This window comes from Syngnathus leptorhynchus, chromosome 19 (genome assembly GCF_054491065.1).
Source record: "Syngnathus leptorhynchus isolate UIUO chromosome 19, UIUO_Slep, whole genome shotgun sequence".
Classification (NCBI taxonomy): Eukaryota; Metazoa; Chordata; class Actinopteri; order Syngnathiformes; family Syngnathidae; genus Syngnathus; species Syngnathus leptorhynchus.
Genome location: NC_141213.1, coordinates 2,965,618 through 2,983,544, shown reverse-complemented (window position 1 = coordinate 2,983,544; position 17,927 = coordinate 2,965,618). Strand labels below are relative to the sequence as shown.

At 41.8% G+C, this 17,927-nt stretch overlaps 4 protein-coding genes across 5 annotated transcripts in view; 3 read left to right on the top strand and 1 right to left on the bottom strand.

Moving 5' to 3' along the window:
- Positions 1-1,755: 1,755 nt before the first annotated feature.
- Positions 1,756-3,816, top strand: timm21 (translocase of inner mitochondrial membrane 21). The gene is made up of 6 exons (XM_085939610.1): positions 1,756-2,192; positions 2,295-2,357; positions 2,572-2,669; positions 2,755-2,828; positions 2,908-3,013; positions 3,180-3,816. The coding sequence occupies exons 1-6, from the start codon at positions 1,880-1,882 to the stop codon at positions 3,270-3,272; spliced, it is 747 nt and encodes a 248-aa protein (XP_085795736.1). The 5' UTR covers positions 1,756-1,879; the 3' UTR covers positions 3,273-3,816.
- A 145-nt stretch (positions 3,817-3,961) lies between these two features.
- LOC147041659 (uncharacterized) lies at positions 3,962-6,912 on the top strand. Of its 2 annotated transcripts, XM_085939612.1 has the most exons (6): positions 3,962-4,330; positions 4,741-4,799; positions 4,887-5,046; positions 5,538-5,673; positions 5,750-5,857; positions 6,435-6,912. In XM_085939612.1, the coding sequence occupies exons 2-6, from the start codon at positions 4,780-4,782 to the stop codon at positions 6,509-6,511; spliced, it is 501 nt and encodes a 166-aa protein (XP_085795738.1). In that variant the 5' UTR covers positions 3,962-4,330; positions 4,741-4,779; the 3' UTR covers positions 6,512-6,912. The 2 variants fall into 2 exon arrangements, with proteins under 2 accessions (XP_085795738.1, XP_085795737.1); XM_085939611.1 differs by lacking the exon at positions 6,435-6,912 and having other exon boundaries at positions 5,750-6,227.
- Positions 6,913-7,898: 986 nt separating this feature from the next.
- LOC147041658 (xin actin-binding repeat-containing protein 1-like) lies at positions 7,899-14,701 on the bottom strand. Its single transcript, XM_085938980.1, has 8 exons — positions 14,589-14,701; positions 14,451-14,526; positions 14,032-14,379; positions 13,903-13,966; positions 12,863-13,032; positions 8,868-12,636; positions 8,119-8,289; positions 7,899-8,046 (listed from the first exon to the last, which is right to left on the bottom strand). The coding sequence occupies exons 1-6, from the start codon at positions 14,699-14,701 to the stop codon at positions 9,124-9,126; spliced, it is 4,284 nt and encodes a 1,427-aa protein (XP_085795106.1). The 3' UTR covers positions 7,899-8,046; positions 8,119-8,289; positions 8,868-9,123.
- The window catches only part of csrnp1b (cysteine-serine-rich nuclear protein 1b), a 53,143-nt gene continuing 43,348 nt past the window's right edge, over positions 8,133-17,927 (top strand). The window contains exons 1-2 of the mRNA XM_085938981.1: positions 8,133-8,393; positions 15,874-15,952. Of these exons, the coding sequence (XP_085795107.1) occupies positions 8,287-8,393; positions 15,874-15,952 (186 nt within the window). The 5' untranslated portion in view covers positions 8,133-8,286. The remainder of the gene's footprint in view (positions 8,394-15,873; positions 15,953-17,927) is intronic.

Sequence of the window (17,927 nt, the reverse complement as noted above, 5' to 3'; positions counted from 1 at the left end):
ACTTAAATAAATGTTTAGCATAAATTCAATGTTCTGTTTAAAATACATGTGTGTCTGTGTATGTATGTACGCACTCATGTTCTACATTGTGTGGCATTGTCTCCATCATGTAGACATCTTGAGAGTAGTGCAATCCGGGATGAGCCCGAGCAGGCATCAACTGACGGGTGACAAAACGGACCCGGCGCGATGTGATGCGATGCTGAGGCACGAAGGGACGCTTTGACGCAATGATCGTGTGCAAAGATGAGCACAAAGGACTAGATGAAAATAGTTCATGACGTCATTCTTTGAAGGAAGTTTGATGTCCATCTCATTTTGGTTCTTGTCTCCATAGAAAACAAAAAAAACAATCCATTTTATATAGGTTATGGCTAAAATTAGGATGATATTTCTTCAATTGTCACTGAGGACGAACTTTTTGTGATCCAAAAGTTGAGCATGTTATCCAAAATGAGTAGATTTATAGTTTTCTTCATAAAAGAATTGGAGTATTACTAACACACACTATCAATGCAAGGCTGCACTTTTGCATGCTTTTTAATAGTCGTTGAAATGGACAAGAACTAAAAACTATCAGAGACCGACCTCCCATGCTAATACATTAGACAGACAGTCCAAAAATGAAAAAATGCATTGCATGCTAATAGCTGAAAATAATTAAATGAAAACCCAAAGCTAATTCAATTTTGTTGATGTTTTTGTTTTTTCTTTGACTCTCACTCATATTTCTAAGTTTGCTTGTCCCCTAATGATTGCCATATTGCTGTATGGCTTTGTATCAAACCAGACTTTTTTACTTGAGCAAAATACAAATGTTTTTTAAAGTTATTCTAACGATCCTTCAGGGCCGGTTTTATCGATTCTTTGTAACAGTCTTTTGAAATTGTATGCACACACTTACATTGTCTTCTTTTCTGCACGACTTTCCCTGTGTCTTCACACAAAGTTAAACACTGACCTGCCAGTAAATAGATGGAAACAGATATCTCGGTTCAAATAAGTAAGTCTGGACCTATTTATCAGAAGCAGGCCAGCTGGCAGATTTATAAGAAAAAAATACAGGGAAAAATCTTGCAAGGCCCAGAAAAGAAGGGAGTCGGAGTAATGGTCTTTTCATTTCTCTACAGATACATCTGATGCATCATTTTTCTGCATCTTGCCAAGTTTGACAGCATTTGGAGGTCTCTCTCCCTTGTGAAGCTTCAATATGCCTGAGTGATGGGGGGGGGGGGTAGTTCTGTGATATACGAATGTTTTCTTTGCACAGGTTGCCGTATCTGTGAAGATGAACTAGCCATGGAACATTGATAAAAGACTGAAACCAGAGAATACCTTTAATGTAAAGTCGTTTATCATTTTCATGCTTCAGTTCAACGTTTCATATTTATTGAAAGGGCCAGTGTTGTGTCATGTCTTAACAGTACATGTGTCGAAATGAAATGTATTCATTAATGACCCTTTATTTACTTGGCATACGTCCGGGCATTATAATTCCTTAGTTTGTCACTCTTTGTCATTACATGGTGCTTTTATTTAAGAGAGGCTTTTCCATACTGATTTCATAATATAAAGAAAATGCTGGAAAGAATATTTCAATAAACAAATGTTTACTGGTTAATTGTGATGAGTTGTCAATTTAGTCAATGCAGAATATATATATATATTTTTCCCCAGATTTGTTTTAAGGAGAACAAAAGAATATCACCGTATTTATTCATTAGGACTTCACTTCCCATGATTCCTAGCGTGTGACGTATAATGTATGAGCCGGGATTAGTACGGCAATAGTTCCTGGCGCACTAGTGTTTTTTTAAATACGTTCAATTGACATAGGAGCGTTTCGTGTACATTGTTTATGTTAAGAAACTAAATAGTAATGGCGTATATGCAGATATTAAAAATCCTGCATCGAAATTTAAAGCCAACCGCGACGCAGACGTGCAGATTGACATCGGGCAATTTGTTCCCCCACACGCACAGAGCAGACTCAGCTTTTTCGAGATTGACCTTCCACGGGAGGCTCGAACCTCCTGCGTGTAACTGTCACACTCTGTGCTGTATTCTGCAATCGCGCAGAGGTATTAGTCTTGACTTCAGAGCGAGAAATAAAAACGAGGAGCGAGATGATGGACACAAATCGCTCTACAAATACCAAAGTGGCAGCCCAAAGATGTCAGCTACACGCAAAGGTAAACATTGCATTTTTGACACGTTCTCTAGAAAACAAGATGGTTGTTGCAACTTGAAATTGCATTTTTAAAATAACGTTTTTGTTTTCAAATGTTTTATAGTGAAAGAGGCTGGCCGAGATTTCACCTATTTGATTGTTGTTCTCATCGGCCTTGGAGTGACAGGTAGAACAAACAATGCATTCTTGAGAGTTGGTCATAAACAAATGCTTAGCAGCTCACTTTTTTATTCAGACTTATTTAATGATGCAATTTTTTACGCGTGGTACAGGTGGTCTTCTGTACGTGGTCTTCCAGGAGTTGGTCATAAACAAATGCTTAGCAGCTCACTTTTTTATTCAGACTTATTTAATGATGCAATTTTTTACGCGTGGTACAGGTGGTCTTCTGTACGTGGTCTTCCAGGAACTGTTTTCTTCCTCCAGTCCAAATAAAGTCTATGGAAAAGCATTCAACAAAATCAGATTAGACCCAGAGGTAGGGAACACGGCACATTTGTGGTTCTTTACATGTAAAGTTATACTTTATGGATCATCTTAATTGTTGCTGTTTTGAAATACAGGTCATCGGTGCATTCGGGGAACCAATCAAGTGTTACGGTGAGACGACTCGTCGGGGGAGAAGGCAACAGATCAGGTTGGGAATATGAAAGCAGAATCCTGTGCCAAACAAAACATGTGAATGACTTAAGCCAGTTTATGTTTTTCTGCTTTAGTCATATGGAGTATCTGAAGGATGGACTCAAGCACATGAGACTGAAGTTTTACATTGAGGGATCCGAACCGGGTCTTAAAGGCACAGTGCACTCTGAGTCAAAAGAGGTTTGTATTACTCATTTGGTCAACAAGAGTACATTTCAATGTCATGCATGAATCCATGATATCAGCAGGTCAAATTATAAATACTGCTATAGTATTTGTAAGGCCACATTTGAATTTTGAAATCAATGATGTCATAAAGAAAATAAATGTTCTTTTTTTTTTACAGAATCCTGAAACTGGGAAATATGAGTTCCGCTACATATTTGTGGATGTAGACACATACCCAAGGCGGACCATCATTGTAGAAGATAACAGATAAAAACAAAATCAAACAACAAAATGACCGGACGATTTAGTGAAGATATTTGACTGGCTTTTATTTGATCGTGTCTTTGTGTATTTTGTATGTGATAAAAATGTGAAAACAGCTGAGGATACAAAACTGACATTGCTTTACTGATTAAAAGTGTTTGCATCGAACATCAACAATTACATGATTTAAACTTAGGGAAAAGCAATATCTTTCTTTTGGGGGTACACTTTTTCGAGCCTGAGATTGTTGTTTTCCCAATAATGGCCACAAGACGGCGACAAAGCGTTGACTAAAAACCTGATTGGCTTCTATAATTGTAAAGGTTTAACTCGGTGTTCTGAATCGATTACTGTAGTGCAATTCCGTCCAAATTATTGCTATAATTTAATTGAAGTTTCATGCAATTTATTATTGGCATCTGTACATTATTTCTTTATCCATCGACCATATGTGGCATTCTGAGACCCCTCGTGAATGTTAGAACTAATCTTGAAATCATGCTGGAGAAAGTCATTCCGCCTCGCGTGACTCTATCGCCACGGCGTAAGTTTGAACAATTATTACTGACAAAAGTTATTTGTACACTTAGAAGAAAAAGCCGACTTTGTTTTCATCTTAAAATCTAATTATTCACACGCATGACTGTGGTTGAATCCAGCAATTTCCGATTATCCCTGAAGGCAACAAATGAAACCCCGCCCACTAGAGTGGGCGGTGTCGAAAGTAGTCACTGGGATGTGCTGGTTCTACACAATGCTAAACCAAACTACGAGACGCGTTACTTTTTTCCCCTTATTCTAATTTACACATTTTACCTAGTAAGTACCAATTGCTTTCTCGGTATTGCATTAGAAACGCTTGCATATTAGATGATTTCCAGGTGCTTTTTTTCTGTGGAATGCTTTGGTAAACGGAAGCGGCTGTCAGTGTTTGTGGCCTGCTTTGTGAGCTTCGGCTCCTCTCTGGAGCTTCTCTGGCATCTCATCAACGCATAAGAAGCAGGCAATGATCGACCTCGGCGGCTAAACTAATCGTGTTGTGTACGTTCATGGCGCTGCATTAAAGTAAGTCCTTCATATTTTGTTAGTTTGAGGAAAAGTTTGATGTCAGATAGCTTGGGCTGCTATTTTGTCGTTTCCAACAGCTGTGTTTAGTGATTCGTGTCAACGCTGAATTTTTGTAATTATTATTATTATTATTTAAAAGTAATGCATGTGATGAATAGAAATGAGTATAGAACGCGTGGTGCGTTCGAGAGCAATTGGCTTTGATTCCGTTTTTTTGTGCGTTAGTGAATCAGGGTGTCCAAACTGCGGTCCGAATCTGTCCGACGTCCCGAAGAATAATTTCTGATAACACGTCTCTAAACTAACTTTCATATGCAATCACCATTTAAATTATGACATGATTATTTGTATTTTTTTTTTTTACTTTGTAAGACTGACAAAATAAAATCTCTTATTTGTCCTAACAGCAATGAAAGCCAGCACCCAGTGATTGAAGTCCCACCAAAATGGAGTTGTACTGGTATATGTGCGTATAATTATTAATATCAGCATAAATAATTAGGATTTTTTTGGGGGGGAGGGTGAATTTTTGTGACCCTACTTATCATTCCAGAGTGGTCATAGTGTTCATCATCATCAAGATCTTCTTCTACGTGTGCTGGTACCGCTCGAGACAAAGGCAACTGGCTGCATACCTGAGCAACCCCCGCAATGCCCAGATAGTCATCGTTGGAGGGAGAGCGTACCTCCATCAAATGTGCGAACGACAGAGTGTAAGTCCCAAATTTTTGGTTTTTTGGGGGGCCTAAAGTTCAGGAGCAGTGACGTGCTTCTTAGCACAATCACTCTGAGGAACACCGTCAAATAGCGACCGTTACGTGTGACTCATTGAAGGCATTTCCTGTTTGTCTTAACATTTCGCCCACATTGCATTCGTTATGACTAAAGATCCCAGTCAGTGATATTTTCAGCATTTTTCTTTCTTTTTTTTTTTTTGCAGATGCCAAACTTTGTGAATCAAATGTCGATATTTGTTACTTTTCTTTCCTTCATAACCATCACGGCAAATAATGTAATGCTAGCGTGTCAAGGTTGCTAGCCTGAAGCAAAGCAAAAAAAAAAAAGAACACAATGTTTCCAGTAAAACCAGTACCCCCCCCCCCCCCTCTATTCTCATTGTATTTGCATGCGTTGAGCGGTGTTGAACTTATGAATAGTAAAATGGATGTCATTGACTTTTTGGTTGTCTTCTCTCCCTCTGAAGCAAACCTCACTCTGGCCAAGTTGGTATGGCGTACCTGATGACCTGTCACAAGAAGAGCCCTCCACGGCGCTACCACCTGCTCCATCCTTCTCCCATCTGGACATGCCACCGCCATATGATGCCGCCGTCTCCGGAGGTAGCACGCACGCACGCACGCAACTGATGACGCAACATCTACCTGGCTTTTCATCTCAATTGCTTTCCTTTTTCAGAGGACGATCTGAAACCGCCTCCCTACAGCGAGTGCGCTCACGCCGCCGAGGCCGACGCGCCTCAACCCTCCAATCGCACGCCTCTCATCTCAGAAGGAGGCGACTCCGGTAGTTCCAGCGAGGCCCCGCCCCCTTATTCGCAGTCTCCCCCACCCCAGCCCCGTCCACAAGAAGGCCTTGTGAGCTGCACAGAGGCGCATTCTGAGAACATGCCTGTCTAATTGAATACCAGTTTGCCTTTTTTTTTCCTCCAGATAAACCTTTGCCCCACTGGCGGAGCTAGAGAGAGGGCCGCGGCGGGCATTGCCCTCCCCCCCTGAAATATGCTTGAACCCCCCCACCCCAAAGTGCCAGGCCAAATTTCTGGGTATTTTCCGGGTATTGTCACCCATTCCCTGAAAGGAACATATTAGAAATCTTTATAAATGGTTTCTGAAGAATTCTTTGGTTTGTTTAAAAAAAAATAAAAAAAAATAAATAAACACTCATATCTTGCCCCCCCCCCCCCCCACCACCACCACCACCCCTCGAAAAACATCCTAGCTCCGCTAGTGCTCAGCCTTGCTCTTAGTTGCACCACAAGTGAATACAAACTGATGTATGTGTTCATTGGTTTCTGGAAACTTACTTTGTTTTTTTTGTTTTTTTCTACTTTGTCGCCATGTGATCTTTTTGGTTCTAACAGCCCGTGTGCCTCCAAACCTGCCCTGTAGCAACCATGAGCGTGACAGCTCCGATGTCCAGCAGAGTCAAGACGCATGAAGAGAAATACTGTTCACTTTTTTTTTTTTTTTTACAAATGTAGCCTGAGCGTAGCTGCATTTTACGCTTCTTACAAGCTCATTTGGGGAAATTATTAAACACAAGCACACATTCTTCAGTTCAATTTTTCCTCAGTGGTTTTTTTTTTTTTTTTTTTCAAAGTGTGAAGAGATGACAGAATTTTGTTTCATGGTAAATTACTACATCAAAGAGTATCCAAATATGTGTCCTGAATTATTGGTCACAATCATGATTTTGCCTTCATAGATGTATTTGAACTAATAGTGTTTCTAATATTTTTGGACTGGCTCCTCTACGTATTCCAAACCCTGCTGCAACATACTCTTATGACTGATATTGTGACTTTTGAGCTCAAGACTGTAACGGACAAAAAAAAATAATAATATTTGAACGTGTGTATGTGATTTAAGTGAGTGGTTAAGGGCTTTTACGACTATTTTTTTTTCTTTTCCGAAATACTGCAAAATGATAACTTACCAAAAATATTTTAGCATCTTTTTATAACCTACATAAATCTACCACAGGTTGGTCAGATCCATTTCTGTTGTTATCATTACCATAAGGTTAGAATTTAGTTTTCACTGCATTTCAAAGTAAACTTTGCTTGAAGTTATTTTTTTATACACATTTTCAGTTTAAATGTATTTCGAGGGTGTTAAAATTGTCATCGTTTTGTATTGTGGTGACAAATCAATCTTGTGGTTATTTTAAAATGTAAAGGAAGGCAATGTGCAAAAATGTAGCTTAGAATGCAGACGTCTGAATTTATATCCAAGCGTCGGTGATCTCGTGTCTCTTCATCCAGTTTACCTTCCTGCTTATTTGAAACGCATCTCAGTTAAATTTACTCATCAGGTTGGAATTTTTTGACAGTTGCTTCTTATTTCTTTTCACCATATTTTTTTTTTTGGGGGGGGGGTCAACTTGTGCATTAAACTTGTTGATATTACTGTATGTGTCATTTATTTGTTTTGACTAAGAGTAATGTTTGGGGAACTGAACTGTCACAACATTAGGTTGTTGTAGCCCTCATGCTCGCTAACTGGTTTTTCAGTTCTTCAGCAAGCTATGTAAACGCCTGATAACCTTTAGACGTGTAGAACGAGGCATAATAATATCTAAAACTTTTGTGATCCAGCATTTAATGGAAATACCTGTTACTATTATATTTATAGAGATTGTCCGCCAGAGGGCAGTGTCGCTCTACTGTTAGTTATATTTATGCATTGAACCAGTTTGGATTAAAAATTAAAAAAAAATGGCATGGGAGATTGGTGTTAAAATAACATAAACGTATCAATCTCATCGGAATAGTTGGAGAGGGGAAAAAAACAGCCAGACTAATATGTTTTTCCTTCTTTTATGATTCAAAACGGAAAAAAACAGACATTAGGTCTTTAAATCAAGTTAATTTGTTTAGTAAATGAAAACAGCTAATTAAAAATAAACAATATCCTATTATGGCAACTCCAGCACAGCTTCTGGATTTAGTGCGTTGTCATAGTCACCATCCACTGAGAAGAACACAAAGAAGAAATTCATTAATGATGATTAACCAATAAGAATCATTGTGCATGTTGACTCACCCAAGGATGATCATCTAAGCCTGTGAATCGTCACGTGAGGTCTTGAGCAACCATCGGTCCTTGTGCTGAGTGTATCCGAAGCCCTCGTCGTAATTCCCTTTCTTTTGGAACAGTTGTCGGTAATGGAACACGCAGTAGAATTCTCCGTGTAAAGGAGCGTAATTGATCATGCTGGGAATTGAGCACACGTGGCCGGTTATGGGACGAAAAAAAAAAAAAACACGGCTGGCCATAGTGATCATTTGGTCAAATCAAGAGGAACGCCATTGGAAAAGGTAATTATGGAATATAATGGAGATATTTTTACACACACAGAACATAAAAATACTGGTTGATATTTGTGAGGTAATATTGTAGTTGAAATTTGCACGACTAGCTCTTTTTATTTTTATTTTTTTTTATAGGTTAATAATTTTGTTTTAACTGTCACTGTAATGATTGTTTAAAAGCGCTCTATCAATAAAGTTGTGTTGTTATTTAACACAATATAGTTCTGTCTGTTTTTGTGTGGTAGTTGCATTGTCATGTTAGGCCATTGCATTACAACATTTTTAGATGATTGCATATGTAGAATAATCAATTGATTTTAATTTGGAAGAAGTTCTGATCATCATAAGAAAACATTTATCCCATAATAATTTAAGAAAATTAAATCAATATCTATCCCTCATTGTAAAATCATTTTATAGTTATTATCAAGATCTTTTTTTGCATGAAATATATTTTTGCAATCATTCTAGATGTCTCACCTCAGTGTTTTCTTGCACTTTTTACAGCAGAAGCAACGTTTGTGAAATACATATTTGTCCGTGCTCATTTTTTCCATCGGATAAACTGGCTTCAAACAGGCCGAGCATATCTCTTGGTGACTCAGGTGGAACTGATGAGACAAGTCAGACAGGTAGTTGAAAATCAATCACGTGTATTTATCCAAAACAAAAAACCAAATCCAAATAAAAAAATCTGCAACTAAAAATCACATCTTGTAGTTTTCTGTCTTGGTTCCTAAGACTCTGCTCCGCTCCAGGTCCTTGTTTGAACCTGGAGTACGCTAATCTCTCTCTGAGGACTGTTGCATTGAACGACTTTGGTTGAGCAGAATTTCTCCGGGCTGTGCTGACAAGTTGGACAGCTTGTAGCTTCTGCTTGATCTGACCTTCTAGCCGCTGACTGGATGGAGATAAAAGCAGGACCTTCTCTGTGCTTTGAAGTTTTTGCAGCATCTTGGCCACCTGGTGAAAGGTCTTCTTTCTCCTGCACGGATTCTGTTTTGCTAATGTTCCCAGACGCTGGAGATCCTTGAACACTTCCCAACGACTCCTTGAACAGGCACGATAGACCGGCGATATCCGAGTCTGATCTTAAAGTCGAGACAGAATAAAGGGCCTTCTTGATGGCTTCCTCGATGTCAACAAGCCGTGCTAATGTTTGTTCTTTGAGAGTCATGATGTCCTCACTGGCTCGTTCAAGATCTCCAAAAACGTTCGCCATTGAGGACTTAGTCCCGGTTGCTAATGTCGTGGTCTCTTCTTTGCGTTCTGCTTTCTCTTGCCTCGGTTTCTTTTTGTTTGTGGGGACGACCCAGTCTGGGACATTCTCAAAGACTTTCCTGAGGGACCTCACGTCAACCTCGCTGGTGTCCTCTTGGATCTCTTCCACTCGACTGAGGATACCCCGCAGCTCCTCCTGCTTTCGCAAGTTGTCGAAAATCTCCATGGCGGTCCCCATGTTGCCTCGCATGATCTCATCCATGTGGACGGACAGACGTTGACGCCGTTCGTGGTCCGTCTCCGTCCTTCCCTTCTTTGCCCTCAACTCAACTTGTGCTGATATTTTGTTGTCGGGTTGAGCTATTTTCACTCGTTTTGGTTTCACGGGCTTTTTGGGACGATCGTTCGAATCCCCGAATTTTTTGCACGCCTCTTTGAAATTGATATGGGCGTCCTCTATTTCATCTTTCTCTCCTCCTTGGTCGTTTTTGTCACATTTTTCCACTGCGGTATGCGAGTCATGGAGTTTGTGATTTGCGGGGATTTCCTGAGGCTTTTGTGATCCTACATCATGTCCTGACTCTGTAGCCGGATTTATTTTCGATCTGTCAATTTCTGTTGAGGAGTTTTCAATGTTTGCTGATTGGTTATTTTGCTGTTTCAAGTGTTGTGGTTTTGGAGGGATGGCTGGTTTTGGTCCAACGGGCCTTGGATTTTTTTGTAGGGCTGACGTTTTAGCCGCAGCACTTATTTGCGCTTCTGTGACCGTATTTGGACTCAGTTGAGTTTGAGATGTTGTTACACAAAGATCTTGGTTGATGGCCTCACCATGGGAAACTTGAGCTGTATTTTTCACCCTTTCTTTGGGAGGTTTGGAGGAGTTACGGTAGATCATAGCTGCTTTGAAATCTCCTTGAGTGACATTAATGTTAGAGCGCTCTAAGGACTCCAATGCTGCTTTAAGCTTACCCTGAAAAACAATTTCCTCTTCTTCATGCTGTGTTTCTTCACTCGCTGGAGAAACCACAGCGGCTTGGAAGTGTTGCACCGGGAGCTCTTCTGTCATATTTTTGTTTTTACTGCCTGCAGCTGTGTGGATTTCCTCTGGAACAATTTGGTTGGAGCACTTTGTTTCTTGTTTAGTATCTGGTACTGACTGGATCCTCAAACCTGTTTCTTCGTTATCAGATTGGACGACTCGGTCAGTGCGCTGTTTCTTCATTTGATCCAGTGATTCTTCTTGAACTTGGCTTCTGTCATGTCTTTCAGTTTGAATGTCATTCTCCTGGGTCACATTTTGTCTTGCACAAGACTCTGACATGTTTGAACGGGGATGATCTTTATCGACAATTGGATTGGACTGGCTTTGCGTTTGATCCTCAGAGAAAATGTTTCTCAATCTCTTTACATCCACTGGTACCCACTCCTCTCCATGATCAACTTTCTCTTCAGGAGCAATGTCCGACTTCTGGTCTTCAACTATCGATTTCTCTTGAAGACTTTTCAAATACTCCAGTTCGCCCTTTTCGATACAACTCTTAAATAGTTTCACATTTCCCTTCATTCTCACTTCCGGGTTGTCAGATCCTTGAAAGGAGTTGTCTGGAGAATTTAAGGGTGATTTTCTTTCTACGGGAAGCTCTTGAGGACAATATCGTCGGACGTCTTCGTCATCTGAATATTTGTTGAGGGAGTACACGACAATGTCTGCGGATTTTCCAGCAATCTCTTGGATGATTACTCCTCTCCTCAAGGAGTTGTCTTGATTCAAAATGTCTTCCACAAGTTGAACCACATTGGCCGTGTTACATTCTGTGTCCTGGTTCGCCGTGAACTGATTCGGATGCACTGGTACCTTAACCAATGTGTTCCTAATGCCTCCATTGCAATCCTCCGTTAGGTAAGCGATCTGGGGTTTAAGGTTTGTTCGCGGTAGCACGCGAAGAATAAAGTTTTGAAAATTACCCTCAGACACCTCGTCGTAATCGATCTGGACTCCGTTGGCTGATTTTGTGTATTTGGCCTTTTTGGCTCGCATGGTTTCATTCACTTCGATGATCAAACCATCTGCACGAATGAGATCCAAGCGATGAAGAAAGCCGAGGGATTCCTCGAGTGTCTCCACCATTGTCTCCACTTCATCCTTGTTCTGATGTCTGATTTTGTCAAATGGCATTGATTCAAACAAATGGGTTCTATTCTTAACCTTGGCCGCATTGTCTTCTTCTGTTATTAGTTTGGGTTTTTCCGTATTAGCATAGGAATGTTGAATGTTTTTAGCTAGGAATGGGTTGTTTTGCATCAGAGATGCCCTCGTATTGATATTATCCTTGTGTTCGTGACTGGATAAATCATTATCTTCCTTCCATGTGCTATGACCAGAATCGCAAGACCCTTTGGGTTGTTCTGTCCAATTCATAGGACTGGGTCTCTCCAGGTACTGGATATTCTGCTGGTCACATGTCTCCCTTCCTTGTTCTTGGACTAAGTTAGCGGAAACAGCAGGAGAAGAAACTATATCCTGCTGAACCTTTTCTGGGTGAGACTGGGAAGTATCCACATATGGATTTTCAAATATCCTTCTGGTTCCCTGGACATATATGGTCTTGACATCCTCCCCTCCACTGGGATTGGGATTAGAAGCCACTGTTTGGTCTAATATTTCACCGACATTGCCTTGTTTGACTAATTCTTCAGTTGTGTAGATCTTTGGGGCGGAAGGTGATAATTGGCCACTCTGGGAACAATTCTCAAATATCAGGCGTCTGGAGTGGACCTCTCCCTCGTATCCGGTTTTATCGGCCGGCAACTCGGTCTCGGAACTCAACACCTCAGCGAGCTCCTCGTCTACGAGCTCATCCAGCATCTTCAGCTCGGGATGAGTGTGCTTCAAGAGTCTTCTCAGCTCACATTTCTGACGCTGTTGGTAAAGGTTTTGTTTGGACATTTGGGAGGGGAAGAATTGGGACTGTGTCTCTAGTCCTTGCTGAAGGTGGTCTTCTCTCTTCACCTGGGTGTCTTCCGCCATCTTATAAGGACAAAGCGATGGGGTCAACTTTTGGGATATAGTTGGTTTTTAGGGTGGCGTGCTTCAACGTGGGCCAACATGCTTCAGTTAATGAGATGCTTCCAAATTCCTTCTGTTAGTTTGGTGAACCTCAAAGCTTCCAAAAACTCTCGGCCGCCACTCCAAATTGCTGAAGTGTTTAGTCAACAAACATGCCGTTTCAAGCTCAAGCGCAACGCCAACTTACCTTCACTTGTTTTACTGGTTTCTGTTTGACTTCTTGAATCGGTTCCTGAGTTGCCACCTTTGACTGAGAGTCAAAGAGTGCAGATAAAGCTTTGACGGAGACGTACAGTTTCTCCTTCTCTTCAGCCGAGGAGTTTTCTCTGAAGTCCGACACGGACTTCCTTTTAACATCTGCGGACAGACGTAAGATGTCCGGATTTTAGTGCTGTCATGATTTTTATTAGCTACCTCGCGCTTTTTCGTAGCAACCGCTGTGCGTCAGAGTTAAAAATATCCCACTTGTGAGGGGACACCTGACTCCACTGACACACATACTGACCAAGAACTGTCACTGTTGACGAAGCAGAGACAAGCGAGAAAACGTGTTTTTCCATATCCGAAACGGCACAAAACAGAACATTTATAACAATTGACATTTATCTATCACTTTTTAGCATTTATGCTAATATTATTACATTCCAGGAACATGCTAGCAAGATCTAGTCGATGATTCTGGTCATAAGAGAAACTAATCACGCTACTCACCAGGTGCTCCTTAAAAATCAGCCAGTTTTTCTTCCAGTTATTTCCTGTTAGTGTCCGTGCTGTGGTCACGAGCTATCTGGCGCTCTAGTGACAGCTGACCGTCACATACGCCCCCCTCGCACTTATTCAGAGGCCAACTATTTCTGTCCCGTGTTGGAGGACTCTGCCATGGTCGCATCACTGCTCTCTCTTATTTTCATTCATACCACCCACTACAGTGTCAGCTATCGAGGAAATGTGCACCAGGCTACTTCTCCATAAAAATCAGACCAAACTAGATATTACGCTAGCTAATCAGTGTTAACCTATCACGGTGCCTAATATGACCAGGAAGCAATTCAAAGAGGTGTGCAATTAATTTAGTGCTTTTTTATCAGTGCAAAGGTTAACTAAGGGCAAAGTCTGGGTGGAAATGTTTGTGTTGTTTATGGTTTTATAGTTCTGTAAAAGAAATACGCTCATTCAAGTCCCTTTTGCTTTCGTCTGTGGGAAAAGAGAATTTTGTCTTGTACTCACCGGTTTTAGAGACGGGAGCCTTCTCAATGTTTTTGTCTTTCTTTGTCAGAGTTTGTGTCGTTATCTTGAATGGACACAGTGCATAAGTAGTTTGTTGAAATTTCCCTTTTCCAATTTTTGTTTCTTTACCTTACGTGTCGCCATTCTTTCCTTTGCGTCATTCTTGCCGGGACGCAGCGGAGCATGGCGAGCCTTCTGCTCCTTCTGCTCCTTTGCGGACTTATTGATCTGTCTGTTGCTCACCGTCTTGACATTTTTAGAAGTCTCATCTGCCGGCTTATTTCTCATCTCAAATTGTGCCTTCAAGGCCTCGATAGAAACCTTGGCGTCTTTTTGGAGGCTCCCCGTCGACTTACTGCGGCTTAAATTGGACTCGGGCAAAGAGCGTTCTCGTTTGTCTTCTCTGCTCTTCCGAGGCTCCCGCTGAGGTGTTTTCCTTTGCTGTGGGCCATTCCTGGGCGGAGTGACTGCTGTTTTCTTAAATCGGGAAAATTCGGCATTTATTTCATGCAGAAGTAGCTGTTTCAAAGCGAAGTTGCAAAAGTTACCTTTTGAACTGCTGCTGGTACCTTTGGTTTTGTGTCAGTGATCTCTTTAGAATCATCTTCAGTTGAAGCTTGATATCTGGTGACGTCATATTTCTAGTAACCATTTATATGAACCCATCAGGACAGTGATTCTCGTACCTTTCGACCAACTCGGACACGGACACAGTCCTACTAAGAACCTCGGCATCCCTCCGGACCGGCTTGTCGTACGACGAGTGGACGCTATGTAGGGAGCGGCTCCGTGTCAACATATTTTTCCACTTGACCTTTGAATGACACAATGGCTGCTTTTTAATTCGCAGAATACCTGAAGCAAACTTGTCGGTTAATAAATCATCTTTACCTTTTGCTAATGTCACTCCGCTCCACGAGTCGATCCGAAGCACTTCCGCAGAAAGACTTTAGAAGCAAGACCAAAGTCCTCGCAAGCTGTGTGAGATCATACGGAACGAACACGAGAACAATTTTGAGCTTCTTCCACGGGGAAAAAAAAATCTAAAGATTCTCAGAAGCTTTGGCTTGACCTATTCGACCAACACCAAGAGCACATTTGTACTTGAATGTTTCATGCTCACTCGGTTATACATTGACTAATTTACAACACAATGTGCCTGGAACCTAAAAGTGGGCTGAAACAAATGATACCTTGATATTGCGCCACACATATTTGCATGTTTACTTTGTCGCCACAAGGGGGCAGTAAAAATTAGCGCAATGACACTTTGATTGCTAACGCTGTTTTTTTTGTTTTGTTTTTACAATACTGTACATTTGAACATCTCTATTCAGGATCACACATTAACTTGATTATGTAACCATTTTGTTTCTGTTGGTCTTTGTACGCTTCTTCCCACCACTTCACACATTCACGTGAAATGCAGTGGCGCTGTGCACGGGAGACAATGCTAGCTATTGTCAGCACACACAATTCCCTCTCTCTCTCTCTCTCTCTCTCTCTCTCTCTCTCTCTCTCTCTCTCGCTCACTCGTCTTGCCTTGCTGCTAATAAGTCCTCAGACAAAGAAAAGAAGCACTCACCCCTGAGGCGGCAAAAAAAAAAAAAAAAATGGAACCCTCAACACCCTCCCTGGGCCTCAGAGGCGCTGCACAGATGAAAGGGAATACGGGATGTGCTGCCTTTTGGACTGGGAACCCTGCAGTGTTGTTATTATTATGAAGGGCCAGTTTGCCGGGGTTCTTGTTTTTAAAATGCCGGCTGACATCGGCCTTGGTGTGCCTCAACCACACATCGGGCTGTGTGAAGTGCTGCATCGAGGAATGAAAATTAGGTCTTGATGGATGCTGTTAGCAATTAGGATCGGCAAAGTATGCTGTTTTATTTTTGTTTGTTTTTTGAATGATTGCCATCAATTTTCAATTGTATCAAAACACGCTCATGCCATTTTTTTGTCTTCTTTCCCCAGTGTGTTCACCAACCAGCAGATGGTGCAAAAGCCCACACAACCGCTCACTGCAGGCTCCTACCGAACATTCTCCAGTGAGGTTAGTCCAGGCCAAATTGTGGCCAGCAGCGAGAAACTGGGTTCAGTTCAGTTCACTTCAGCTCCAACTAGTCAACACAGCGCATTGTGTGGAGTGAGTGTGAAATTGGTGTGCAGAAGCCCATCTTGCTTCTCCTTATTTGACCCAAGTGTGGTTGCGATTGTTACTTCCCTCCAAAGAATGCAACAGTTATGTCGTCGAATGCGTACGCACGCACACACACACCTGCTACCTCAAATGGCTAGTCACGATGGATTATAATAATAACATGCATCGTGACATCAGAGGCGTGCGTGTGTGTTTGTGTGTGTGTATGATTCATACTTGTACTAGTGACGTGACTAAATGTTTTGAACAGGAAAAGAACGTGCAATGTTTCCAAGACAGTTGCCTTGATGGAAATAAAAGTTATTTTAAGTCTTCTGAGTAAGGGCTGGAACATACGGCCTTAAGATGTTATCGCAGATATTTTCTTCTACTATTATCTCATTTCTCGTTGTCATTTTTCTCTGTCATCTTTTGCTTATATATAAAAAAAAAAAAAAAAAAAATCAACTGCTTATTTAAAAGTTTTTGGATTGAATAGAAAGTCAGGCAGTTCAAATCTTGGTAAGGTAAGTGGTAAAAAAATAAAATGTAAATAATGTACGTTGGGTAAATGTTTCAAGATGGATTCCTTGACTTGAATTGTTTCTTTTTTTGCTTTTCCCTGTAAGTCGATTTTACTGTAAAATAAGTTTTTTTTTTTTTTTTAGTGTGTTCACTTGGTAAAGGAAATCAATGTAACATGGCGGGCTTCCCGCAACACATGCCAGCCATTAGTCGGAACACCCTCTTCTTTTTCCACATGCGCACGGCATGAGCTGTGTGTTGGCTCTGTCCCCTCCGCAGGTGTGCGCGCGTGCCTTTGCGTGTGCGGCGCCCGACCAGCAACGTGTCTCAGTACAGCTGAGTGGGAGTGACCTGGCCCTAAGCCTTCCTCTCCCTCGCCGGCGCAAACGCCGCCCACCTCATTAGGCTTGCACAGACCGTGGCGAGGGCTCGCCTCGCATGTGTTTGTGTGTCAGCGAGAATGCACGTTTCACACGTGTGGCCGTCGTAGCCGAGGACCTCTAAGCTGCTTTGGCCGCTTTCGGAGGCCCCTCAAGTCATGACCAGTTTTGCTTAGGCTGGAGTCGTAAAAAAAAAAAATCCAATTGTGATGACATGCAAAAGAATTGATCGGGAAAAAGTGCAAACTTGCAAGTTTTCTTCAATGCACACAAGCACATCCCCCAGCGTGAAGGATTCGGATGCTCCTCTCTCCCCCCCGATCCACATCCCGAGCCGGAATATCAGGTTTCCTGCTTTGCTTTGCACACTTTGTACTCTCAAGCCTCACCTTTTTGTTCCCTCTCTGTCGGCACACAGCGGCATCAGGGCCTCTGATATTATCCACTGACGCTGTTTTGCAGGTTGCTAGGAGATCGTATTAACAACCGCAGGAGTTGTATTAGGACAATACACCATGAATGCATTTTTCTGCGTGTGTTTCATTCATGTTTCATATTCTTCCCTCTGCCTGACCCCTGTCATGGCGCCAGCTGAGGCCTGCTGGCATTGCAAGCAAGGAAGAGGAGGGAGGGGGGGGATGACGATAAAGGCGAGAATTTATGAAGTCGAAGATAGGAAGGACAAGCGTGAAACAATGAGAGGGTGGATCTGGTTTAGTTTGGAATGAATTGCTCCCGTGCGCCGCTCGGCTCTTTATCAAATAAGTCAGCTCCGGGAGGTGAAGGCTGCCAATGCAATCTACTGCGCCAGAAAACAAAATTTGCGGTCGCACTGTGGGTTAACCCAGGCAATTTGTTTTTTTTTTTTTTCCTTTTCCCTCCCTCCCTTTTTGAAATTTGAGCCAGGCCGTTGAGACGTCACCGCACGCAGCTTCTGGAATGTCACGGTAGACCGAGGCAGGCTCTTATCGGTTATCAGTCAG

What these genes read in the sequence shown, in the direction of transcription:
- timm21 (XM_085939610.1), top strand. Translation starts at nt 1,880, where the DNA reads ATGGCGTATATGCAGATATTAAAAATCCTGCATCGAAATTTAAAGCCA. An exon ending in AAATCAGATTAGACCCAGAG is followed by an intron (nt 2,670 to 2,754) that starts GTAGGGAACACG and finishes TTTGAAATACAG; the next exon opens with GTCATCGGTGCATTCGGGGA. An exon ending in TGCACTCTGAGTCAAAAGAG is followed by an intron (nt 3,014 to 3,179) that starts GTTTGTATTACT and finishes TTTTTTTTACAG; the next exon opens with AATCCTGAAACTGGGAAATA.
- LOC147041659 (XM_085939611.1), top strand. Translation starts at nt 4,780, where the DNA reads ATGGAGTTGTACTGGTATAT. An exon ending in ATGGAGTTGTACTGGTATAT is followed by an intron (nt 4,800 to 4,886) that starts GTGCGTATAATT and finishes TTATCATTCCAG; the next exon opens with AGTGGTCATAGTGTTCATCA. An exon ending in TGATGCCGCCGTCTCCGGAG is followed by an intron (nt 5,674 to 5,749) that starts GTAGCACGCACG and finishes TTCCTTTTTCAG; the next exon opens with AGGACGATCTGAAACCGCCT.
- LOC147041658 (XM_085938980.1), bottom strand. Translation starts at nt 14,701, where the DNA reads ATGTTGACACGGAGCCGCTCCCTACATAGCGTCCACTCGTCGTACGAC. An exon ending in GTGTCCGAGTTGGTCGAAAG is followed by an intron (nt 14,527 to 14,588) that starts GTACGAGAATCA and finishes TGACGTCACCAG; the next exon opens with ATATCAAGCTTCAACTGAAG. An exon ending in TACCAGCAGCAGTTCAAAAG is followed by an intron (nt 14,380 to 14,450) that starts GTAACTTTTGCA and finishes TCCCGATTTAAG; the next exon opens with AAAACAGCAGTCACTCCGCC.